Genomic DNA, 12197 nt, shown 5'->3' on the forward strand with positions numbered 1-12197 from the left:
AAAAAAAAAAAAAAAAAAAAAAAAAAAAAAGAGTATAAAGGCAGTGCGATAGAAAATAGACCAAAATAGAAATGCTAGGTAGAGATGAAAGGAAGCACAATCCAAAAACATCATGTCCGTTCGGTCCTATATGAACTCTAAACACTCTTTCCATGGGTCTTTATAATGTCCCTTAGAGACAGTGAAGATTCACTTGAAATACTCATAAGTGAGTTGGAAGGGACTCCAGCTAACTCCTAGCTGTAATTCAGGCCAATCTCCCACCCACTCAACTTTCCCCAGGATAGCATCCCATTCCGTAATGTAGACCTCCAGGCTCTACTTTGAATCGCTCAGTGGCAGAATTCACAAGGCCACTAAATCTTTTGTTGAACAGTTTTATTTATTTTTTTCTGATAGGGTCTCCCTCTGTTACCCAGGCTGGAGTGCAGTGGTACAGTCTTGGCTCGCTGCAGCCTCTGCCTGCCTGGCTCAAGTGACCCTCCCACCACAGTCTCCTGAGTAGTTGTGACTACAGGCCCGTCCCACCATGCCCACTAATTTTTTGTATTTTTTTTTTTTTTTTTTTTTTTTTTTTTTGTAGAGACGGGGCTTTACCATGTTGCCCGAGCTGGTCTTGAACTCCTGGACTTAAGCGATCTGCCCACCTCAGCCTCTTAAAGTGCTGGTATTACAGGCATGATTGTTGAACAATTTTAATCGTTATTATGGGTTTTAAAAAATACTGGATGAGGTTGATCTCCATTTATGTCCACCTAAATTATATGTTCCTATCTAGTCACAACCTGGCTATCAGAAAGTCTTTTCCAAATGATGTTGCCAGCCCAGATAAGTCTAGGAACAAAACAACTTCCCTATTTACAGTTCCAACTATGGAAAACCACACTCTTCTTCTTACTTTACTTTCCAAAAGATAGCCCCTGAACCTGGTTTACTCTATCCATGAATAACTATGGACCATATTTATATTGTTGCCCTGGGCATTTGAAATAAGGCTATCCAAGTACTGTCCATAATTAACCATTTGTCTTAGTCAAGGTTTGTCTGTAACAAGCCTTTTCTAACTTTATTGGAAGTTAGAAATAGAATCCACTTCCAAGCAGCCATTTATTTCATCAATAAAACTGCATTCGATTACCCAGGCTGCTTATGAGCGCTACATCAGATGTGTTTCTGTAGAGAGAAAAACAATTGTTTTCTAATAGACCTTTCTTATACACACAAAAGGGTGCATGCAAAAGCCTGCAGATAATAGAACAAGGTTTTCTTACTCATTTAAATATTTGATTGACATTACTGAGATTTCAGTAGTTGCAGAGTAACATAAATATAATTTTTTTCAGGTAACGCCTTTGTGAACCCAATTTTAAATATCAGCCAGCTGCTCCTATCAACAAGAGTATCCCCTGTTAATTTTTTGCATTTTTCAAGATGAGTAAAAGTAAACTAATTCCCAAGCTCTCTATTCAGTCTCCGGTCCGTCATACCAACTTAAATGTCCAGTCCACACACCCACCTTTGAAGAAAGAAGACTTACATCGGATTTCAAAAGACTCCTTGGAATCTGATTCAGAAAGCCTCACTCAAGAGATTATGTCCCATTCTGAGTTTGATGATCGAATCCAGGACATCGATATGGAGCGCGACAGCTTAGACGAGGAAAGCCCTCGACGGGGAAGCCTGCATGAGACAGAAGAGGAAGCAAGTGGAAAAGCAGCTCAGATGGCTCGTGAGCAAAACCACCATACCTGGGACCAGGGTGCCAATAACAGGTAAGGAATTGGCTTGTGTAAGATAATAATGGGCTCTAAAAATGTACTATTAAATAATTACTGGTGTCATTCCAAATGAGAGTAAGGGCACACTGCCCTAATGAGCGCCATGTGTGTGAGACGGGTCTCCAAGCAACCAAGGATAGCTGGGCACCATCTTTTTTCCATATTCAGATATTTTTAAATTAAAAAGTGCAATGGGTATTAATCAGGGCATTTGCATTTCTCATACCATTTATTTCCTGTCCATATTCCAAGTGTCTCCACACTAGGACCTCACCCGGGAGAAATTCCAGAAAGCCTGGTATAGAAAAGGATGTGGAGTCAGGTGGACTCAATTTAGTCCAGGCATTACTGTTTAGTGTATAATCTGGAATAAATCACTTAACTGTTTTTTTGTTTTTTAAAAAATTTTATATAGTATTAAATATTTATAATAGAGATGGGATCTCACTATGTTGGCCAGATTGGTCTTGAACTCCTAGCCTCAAGCAGTCCTTCCACTTCAGCCTCCCAAAGTGCTAGGATTACAGGCATGAACCACCATGCCTGACCCAATTAATTCTTTTTTTGGCTCACTTTTTCTCATCTGTCAAACAACCTGACTTGCCTATCTCACAGGATTGCTATGAATGTCAGTAAAGTACAGATAATTGGGGATAGAATCTTACTTGGCCCATTCAGAGCTAGTAGAGGTCTACCTCCCAGGGCTTGTATGATCATATAAAGGTTTAATCTAATAACCAGAATTTAAGGGATTTAACCTTGTGCTATGAGCTACCAAAAAAAGTAAGGGGATATAAAATAATGTGGTGATACCACTGTGTTACAACTGAGGCACTGAGGATATGATAGAGTAGAGAAGAAGGTAAAAGCTATTGATTAGGAGGTTTTAGTGTGGTGGTGAAGTGCATGGTGTCTGAGGCAGACCATTTGGGTTCAAATAGTGGCTCTGCCACTTACTAGCTGTATAACCTTGGCCAAGTCCAATTAATGTTTCTGTGTCTCAGTTTCCTCATCAGTAAAAATGGGATAATAATAATAACCAGTTATCATAAGGCTAAAATAAATATATCTAAATTGTTTAGAATAGTGACTGACTCCTTATAAATTATATTGTGTTAGTTTTTTTTTTTTTTTTTTGTGGTAGGGGAGGAGTCTCGCTCTGTCATCAGGCTGGAGTGCAGTGGCGCGATCTCAGCTCACTGCAATCTCTGCCTCCCGGGTTCAAGCGATTCTCCTGCCTCAGCCTCCTGAGTAGCTGGGACTACAGGCTTGTGCCACCACACCCAGCTAATTTTTATATTTTTAGTAGAGATAGGGTTTCACCATGTTGGCCAGGATGGTTTCTATCTCTTGACCTTGTGATCCATCTGCCTCGGCCTCCCAAAGTGCTGGGATTACAGGTGTGAGCCACTGTGCCTGGCCGATTTTTTTTTTTTTTTTTTTAATTCAGGCTGAAATATATTTATTGGAAGGCCTGGAACTTGGGTAGGGTCTTGAAAACAAGCTAAGATCTGGATAATAGAACAGAATGGGAGTGACATGTTGCGGCATGTTAGGAGCCCAGCTGGATTGCGGAGGATTTGAGTGTAGGGAAAATGGACTGAGTAGGAGTCTGATTATAAGGGGGTCTTAAAAATGTGCTTATAGTATTGGAAGATAAATTTTCAGGTCATGAAGTGTAACCATCCTACCACAGATGAGGATATTGAGTCTTACAGAACTCACATGAGTTTTCCTCAGGATACAGTCACTGCAAGGGCTCGTGTGGGAGCCAGAAGTAGAGCCCAGTCCTGAGTCTTTTCTTTCTTTCTTATCTTTCTTTTTCTTCTTTCCTTTCATCTTCCCCTCCCTTTTTTTCACTGGGGATATCTAGTTGAATCAATCTCATAAGTGTCTTAGTGATATGTCATAGTAAAAGTGATAAGAGCTGTCACCCAGGTGCTAGAGGCGGAAGAGGCGTCCAGACAGCTTCAGAGAGACAGACACCCTTGATTGGACTGGGCTGAGAAAGCCAGGCAGAGAGAATACAGGTTCTTGGGGAGGGCAGTGAGATGCAGCAGCGTTTAAGGAAGATTATTATGCAAGCTGGTGCATTTTAAATTAGAGACTAAACACACAATGGACAGAGAGACTGTTGGATGGCTATGACAACAATAACAACAACATCACTTTTTAAAAGCCTATCTTAGTTTCACTCAATTCTCCATCACAATCCTGTAGGGAAGGCGTTGCTTTTCCTATTTTACAGATAATGAAAATGACGCTAACAGAGATGAAGAAACTTGTCTAAGGTTATCGTGCTTGGAGGATGTCCTTGTTTTGTTACTGGTGCTGTTTTTTTTTTTAAATCGTGCAAAAATTCTAACCTATAAAAAAATACAGAGAAAAATACAGTAGAACCCTTACTGCCATATTTGTTTCAGACATATTTTAAAATTCATACTATATTACAGATAAAGTTTCCATGTACCCCTTCTCAAACTCATTCCCCTTTCTTCCCCCTCAGAGATAATCAATATATACTCTTACATGAGAGTGCATCCTTCTCACCAATCTTCCATTCATTTATTTCAAGGGTAATCTATAATTAGTAGATAAATATGTATCTATATACAGATGTATGATGCCCATTTTGCTCAGTCAATATTATGTTTTTGGGATTTTACAATCATGCTTTTGAACTAAGACATGGTCTTGGTTGAATATTGACGCATATTTAGGTTTTTTCCAGTTTTCATTATTTCAGACAATGCCCTGTGCCCGTCCTCGTATGCCTCCTTGGGTATGCATGCAAGAGTCTCCTTAGGGTATAAGTCCCCAGGAGTGGAACTCTGGTTCATGGGCAGATGGACATCTTCAACTTTACCCACAAGTGCCTACAAGTTACCAGTCCTTAGAATTACTGTCTTTTTAACTTCTGCCATTCTGATGGGTTATAAAATCCTGTCCTATTATAGATTTAAATTACTTTTCTCTGATAACTTGTGAGCCTGAGAATCTTTTTACATGGTTTTAACCAAATGAGATCGATTTAGACATCCTCTTTGGCAACTGGTTATTTTCATTTAACAAAATACCTATGTGTATCTTGGGTCTCTTTACGGCCTTCCGTATCCATGGCTTTCACATCTGTGGATCCAACCAACCACAGATCAAAAATATTTGGGGAATAAATGGATGGTTGAATCTGTACCAAACATGTACACAGACTTTTTTTCTTGGCTTTATTCCAGAACAATATAGTATAACAACTATTTACATAGTATTTACATTGTATTAGGTATTATAAATAATCTGGAGATAATTTAAAATATATAGGAGGACGTGCATAGGCTATATACAAATACTACTCCAATTTATAAAAGGGACTTGCCCATCTCTGGATTTTAATATCGGCAGGGAGTCCTGGAACCACTCCCTCCCAGATAGCTGAGCAATGATTATATTTATATGTTCATAGTACATATGGACATGGTACATAGTATTCTAGTATCTGGAGGTGCCATGATATATTTATTCGGTCACCCAAGGGTGGACTTTGGGATGTTCCCAGTTTGTTTGTTTGTTTGTTTTGGAGACAGTCTTGCTCTGTCGCCCAGGCTAGGATGAAGTGGCACGATCTTGGCTCACTGCAACCTGCACCTTCCGTGTTCAAACGATTCTCATGCCTCAGCCTCCCGAGTAGCGTGCGCCACAATGCCTGGCTAATTTTTTCCACTTTTAGTGGAGAATGCATCTTATCATGTTGCCCAGGCTGGCCTCGAACTCCTGAGCTCAGGCAATCCGTGTACTTCAGCCTCCCAAAGTGCTAGCATTACAGGCGTGAGCCACCCCTCCCGGCCCCAGTTTGTTTTTTTGTTTTTTTTTTCAAACAAAACTAACTGAAATTTTATATATATAAATGAAATAATTGATAGGGTTGGGTGACAGATTAGATATGAGGACTGAAGGAATAAGAGAAGCCAAAGATTAAGGGTTCCTATAACAACAGCTAGCATTTATAGAATGCATATCATGAGCCCATTTGTGCTAAACACTTTACATGTATTATCTCATTTAATCTTTTTTGCAGCTGTGGTAGATGCTATCATGATCCCATTTTGAAGATTGCAAATGAGGCTTTAAAAGTTTATATTATACCCATTTGTTGCATCTAGTGAGTGGTGGAGCAGAAAACTCAGGCAGTCTGACTCCACGGCTCCAAACCCTGTTTTTATGCTGGCTCTAAGAGATTTATAGTCTCCTAGGTAATAAATGGGAGTAGTTTTAGTTATAGAAATGGGGCCACTGGAAAGGAAAAATCTTTTGCAATGGATAGGTATTTTGTCTGTGTTTTAAGATGAAGAAACCAAGGTAAGGATCCATTAAGTGACCTCATTTCCCCAGTTGTTGGGTTTTTCTTCCTTTTGTCCAGTGCTCGGGGACCTAAGTTTAACCCTTGTTCTTACGAAAGTACAGTTTAAATACCATCTAATATAGTTCAAAGTAAGAATAATGCTTATAAAAATCAAAATTATGGTTAGATTCTTGGTTCTGATTCGGAGATCCTCAGATAATGCTATTTTCCCCAGATTGATTTGCCTTGGACTTTTTTAATGATGAACTATAAACCCTCGGGTTAGAATAGGTTATAGCCCTAGTCATTGTTTGGCTATATAGTGCTTCATACACTGAACATTATAGGATAACCAGTTTTCCAGTAAAAAGGAAAACAGAATGGAAGCATTTAGACAAATAATGCCTCGAAAATATTATTCAGGTGAGCGTTTCATTATTGGTCCCTTTCCCTGCCTCATGTTAGTCTTCGAAGCCCTCCTAGGCATACTCTTGCTTGGATCTGAGTAGTTTATGAGCCATGAAAGAGACAAGGAAATTGATCTCAGACTCTCAATATGAAATTCAAGTAGGCTTTTATTTCTATAAAGTAGATGGCATTCTGGGAATTGTAGTTCAAAACACACACACACACACACACACACACACACACACACACACACACACACACAGTCAAAGCTTGCCTTAAAACCAAGGAAAATTTCTTTCTTCTTGCTTTTATAATCAATAATTTTAAAAGCTGCCTGACAAATCACTTGAGTCCTACACTTGTGTTTTGATGTTACTAGAACCTCCTCAAAGCAATTATTCCCTTGTATCTGACCAAAGTCAAGCCATAGTTCAATGTATATGGATGAGAGAAAACCTTTTACTTAATGGAATTTGGAGCCGCATTGACTGTAGCGAATAAATGAAGAGTGGAGAGGGGATCTTCACGTGATAATCCTTAAACCCCACTCCAGAACTGGCCTTATGACACTCAGCACTCACGAAGAAAGAGATCTGTGTAATTCCTAGAGCATTAGAAACAACCTCTTCAGTCCTGGGGACTTCTGAAACCTTGTATATTAAAAAAAAAAATCAGAGAGCAGCCATACAGTATTTTATATGTGTGTTTAATAAGGTCTTATTAACAGGAATATTTATATAATTAGCTACCATTTGTAAAACTCTTTGCTTTATATATACAATCTCATTTATCCTTACAAGAGCCTCTTGGATAGGCATTATTATCCCCATTTTGCAGATAAGGAACTGAGGATCTGAGAGCTGTATAGGTATATGTAGTTACTAGATAGTAGAAACGGAAATTAAATTGACCTCTCTCCAAACGCCAAAGTCTGAGCCACTAATTACACGTATCTAGATAGGTAATCAAGGATTGAGCTGATAAAGGATTCTATTTCACTATCTTAAAACTATGACAATGTCAATACAGATTAAACTGAGGCCAGAGTAAATATGCATGTAAAATGATAAACTTTAGGAAAGTAATAAACATTTTTAGAGGATATTGTGTCCTTAGAGTAGATAGACATTAATTATATTTTCCTTTGGGCTGGGAGTTCATGGTAGCCATATTCTTCCGCACTTGTCCTGGGAAACATGTTTTCATGCAGTGAGGTCTGCAGTGCTTTCCTCTCTGATTGATCACCTCAGACCATAACCTCCACAAAAGGGCCCATATTCTGTCTAAGAAACCACCTTGTATTAGAAATTAATAGGAGGGAGATAGGCACATGAGGAATTACTAAACTGAGTATTCAGAATTGTCTGAAAGTGAAAAAAAGGGACTCCTAATAATCTGCATTTTTTTTTTTTTTTTTTTTTGAGATGGAGTCTTGCACTGTCGCCCAGGCTGAAGTGCAGTGGGGCGATCTTGGCTCACTGCAACCTCCACCTCCCGGGTTCAAGCAATTCTCCTGCCTCAGCCTCCCAAGTAACTGGGGCTACAGGCGCATGCCACCGTGCCTGGCTAATTTTTTGTATTTTTAGTAGAGACAGGATTTCACCGTGTTAGCCGGGATGGTCTTGATCTCCTGACCTCGTGATCTGCCCACCTCGGCCACCCAAAGTGCTGGGGTTACAGGCATGAGCCACCGTGCCCAGACAATAATCTGCATTTTTATTGTTGTATATAATTGTTAATCTCAGATGCTTTCATGTGTGTTGTTTCTGATTAATAATACGAAAGTCAGGTGAAGTATTGAATGATGACTTCTAGGGCTTGAAGAGTGGCACTGGATAACCAAAAGAGACCACAGGTAGAGAAAGACTTAGGGAAGACCAAAACTCAGGATTTTCATTTCCTCCAAATTTCCCAGGCTGTTTTGTAGAATGCATTGGGAATATTTAGGCTGAGACTAGACTACTGTCTCTCCATAGGTGGTGTAGAGATGTTTTTCGTACTGGGTAGGAGATTAAAGAAGCATCTGAAGTTGGGTCTAATATGCTAGGACTATTGAGAACATTCTAGGAGCTTTCAGCAGTCAACTTTCATTCCCATTGATTTCTAGCAACATTCATCCACGTTATTTTCTGTTGCTTTTTATTAGATTTTCAATTTAAGGCCATTGTTTTGCCAGCCTCTTCCAATACATTACACTACCTGCCGTGTTCTAGAAGTTTCCATGCAGTACTCTGGGAGTAGCTACTAGCACTTATTTGTTTCTGATCACATGGGAATAGTTATATCAGAGGAGTGACTTTTTGTTAGGTATTAGTCATTTCTGTTTTCTGTTCATTCATTTAGTCACAAACTATGCTTTAGTTAAACCCCGACACGCTCCTCAGAGCAGGCATGGTGCCATCGTAACAGATGAGCAGTCATAGAGGGAAGTAAAGGGTGTGCACGGGCATGAATTGTGGCTATTAAAGGCTGAGTCCCCGCCAGAAATGCTAACGCCATAGTGACTCCTGAGGCTTGTTGCCCCGGAGAGAACCACTAGTTCCTTTCTAGGTTATTTCAAAACTAGGATGCATTATTGTGTTAAAATAAGTACATACATAGTGAGTTCAAAACCTCACAGAGTGTGATTTATTCAAATTTAAATGATGTACAACGCTGTGAGTTTATCAAGAGGATCAAGAAGATTGTAACAAAATTACTAAAGGGATGCTTTAATTTATAACCTTTGCCTTTTTATTTATTTCTACTCCCTGACAAGTTTGAAAATATAGAAAACTTTAATGTAATTTTTTTAATATATGGAATTAAAAATAAATGATTTTCCCAACACTTCCATATATTTCTAGGTTTTGCCTGATAGGCCCAATCCAACTAATAAAGTAATGGATTATTAGAATTGTTAGGGCTCATAAAGGTCAGCCAATTCCCTTTATTTATTGTACGGAGAAGGAACCCAAGAACTAGAGTGGTGGAAAGACTTGACCAAGCTCACATGACGGGTTAGTGGCAAAACTTGGACTAGAACCCAGGTGTCAAGACCACTCCATTGCCTTATGATATCACAGCTGCCTTGCAATTTTAATGCTGCTAAATCTGGCATTTAAAATATAAGAAACTTGGCTGGGCATGGTGGCTTACGTTTATAATCCCAGCACTTTGGGAGGCTGAGGCAGGCGGATCGTTTGAGGTCAGGAGTTCGAGACCAGCCTGGCCAATATAGTGAAACCCCGTCTCTACTAAAAATACAAAAATTAGCCGGGCCTGTAATCCCAGCTATTCAGGGGGCTTAGGCACAGGAATCGCTTGAACCCAGGAGGCAGAAGTTGCAGTAAGCCAAGATGGCACCATTGCACTCCAGCCTGGGGACAGAGCAAGACTTCATCTCAAAAAGCCAACAAAAAACAAAACAAAACAAAACAAAACATAAAAGAAGAAGAAGAAGAAACTCTACCTAAAGAAAGTGTAAGAACCTGCACATTTTATAAATCTAGGTCTCTGTCTCTTAGCTATTATTTTGGAGAATGAAAAAAAACACTCGAGCCTTCCTTAGAAAATGTCTGGCATGAGCACTGTAAACTCTCATTGAATGAGAGGAATTATGTTTCTAAATACTGTGTCATACAGCATTTCCCTTGTGAAGATGCAGCCTTGGTTTCACATGACATAATCTTAATAGAAGTGAGGTACTAGAATTCTACATTGCAATTACAAACATGTCTTCTTTAGATAATTTTCATTTAACTCACAGATTGTTCTTGAATCAAGACTGGTACTATTAAGAACCCAGGAGAAATATCTGGTGTTTTGCAGTCACAAATCTGTTATCAAAGAGAAAAAAAAGGACTTCGGTTGGAATTATCCAAAATTGTATATTGTTTTTATAAATAGAAATTCACTAAATAACCAATCCAGCCCTTTAGCTGTGTTTTTCTATGTAGACAGTATTTGACCTTCAATTTCATTTAAGATCAGTCCTTGTTTTCTATCTAACGCTTTAACCATTCTTGTAGCCAAGAATAAAATGCCTTGCATTGAAATAAAATTTTCTGGATTGCCAAATAACCTTCAACAAAGGCATTTCAGCTGATGATTTGTGGAACTTGTTTTATTTCGTATTTACAAAAGTGAATTTTTAATCTTTCGGATTTATTTCATTTTATTTACTTAAAAGCTGTTGATAAGAAGATTAAGGCGGGCATAGAATTCAGAAATCCTTGGAAGCAATGATCAGTTTTATAGTTCCTTAAAGAAGCATTAAAAACTTTACACTTAAACAAAAATTGAATTTGCTGTTTGTATGCATAAAAGATTTAATGGCATATAAATTGGGAATAATTATTCTGTTTAAAAGGATTAAATTAAACCTAAATCAATAATAACGTGCAGTTTCAATTTAACTGCCTACTTAAAATGAAGTGACAAATAAATAACAGCTAAATGATTAATAGCAATGCTTTTATTCACCTCCTCAACAGGCAAAATGGCCAGTTATTGAATATTTTATTGTGAGTGCAAAGGATGTTAATTGTACTAGAAACATGCTCTAATTTTAGTAATTTTTTGATTGAATACAATGTTGAATATGAAGCTCTTCATTAAATGGAGATTTTATTTTATTTTGTTTGAAGTTATCACAGTAAGTACTCAAATATGGTCCATTAAAGCCAGCAAATATCATGGCATATGCATGCGAAACCGTCCCCCACTCCCTTCCTCGCTGCCTGCATTTCTAACCTAGGAATCTGAAGAGCAGACCCTGCATCTGCTGTCTGAACAGTAACAAAAGAGTTGTGTACTCATTTTCTGTGTAACCTTTCTATCAAATGGGGAGGAAAAGAGGTGCATGTTTTGTGTGCAGATGATTACTGATGAAAGGGCACTTCACACTCATTTTGTCCCAGTGTGTTGACCTGGACCACAAACACAATGGAACTTCCAAGCACACAAGCTCAGTACAATGGGGTTCTTCAGTATCATGTTCTATTTTGACCATTAGATTTGTTTCTGTGAAGTATTACAGCTTTCCAGGTTCATGATTTTGCAAAACATAACCACCTATTTGTCTCCACATATGGTTTCCATCCAGAAAGGGGAGAAAGGGGATGTTGTAAGATAGTCTTTTCAGGTGTAAATGGTGCAACATAATTAAAACTCTTATAAGAGCCACATCTTCAGGCTTTACCCTTATATATACACATTCTTAGAGTTTCTCTGATTCAAAAACACTTTTCTCAGCCAGAGCAACTCATTTCCTCTAGTGTGTTTCTAAATCCTTTGTACTTTCTAGGTTCCACTTAAAACATCCGTCTTTTCTTTAGTGGGTGATATTGCTTCTACAGCCATTTAAGAATGGAAATTTGGCTTGAACCCAAGTGGCTGAGGTTGCAGTGAGCCAAGATCGCACCACTGCACTCCAACCTGGGCAACAGAGTGAGACTCTGTCTCAGAAAAAAGGAAATTTGCTGAGGCTAGAAATTACAGCTTTTTCAGAAGGTCTAAAATAATTTAATTCTCTGAGTTTTACCTGATTCATCTTTCAGCAATTGTTCAAATGTTTCATCATGTGAAAGTACTGACGTTTCTTAATCCCATTCCCTAAACTGTGGTTTGGCCATTCTCCACTGTGCCTAAGTCGTGATTAAACAATTTTAAAAGTGGAGTTTTAAAGAGAAAAA

At 38.5% G+C, this 12197-nt stretch overlaps 1 protein-coding gene across 7 annotated transcripts in view; it reads left to right on the top strand.

Moving 5' to 3' along the window:
• Positions 1–12197, top strand: part of JHY (junctional cadherin complex regulator) — a 77758-nt gene that overhangs the window by 2746 nt on the left and 62815 nt on the right. For all 7 annotated transcript variants that reach the window (XR_001886320.1, XM_017875614.1, XM_017875609.1 and 4 more), the window contains exon 2: positions 1344–1772. Coding sequence is in view for 6 of the 7 variants with exons in the window: in XM_017875614.1 (XP_017731103.1) it covers positions 1432–1772 (341 nt within the window). In the remaining variant the exon portion in view is untranslated. The remainder of the gene's footprint in view (positions 1–1343; positions 1773–12197) is intronic.

Source organism: Rhinopithecus bieti, unplaced genomic scaffold (genome assembly GCF_001698545.2).
Source record: "Rhinopithecus bieti isolate Rb0 unplaced genomic scaffold, ASM169854v2 scaffold_7884, whole genome shotgun sequence".
NCBI classification, from domain to species: Eukaryota; Metazoa; Chordata; class Mammalia; order Primates; family Cercopithecidae; genus Rhinopithecus; species Rhinopithecus bieti.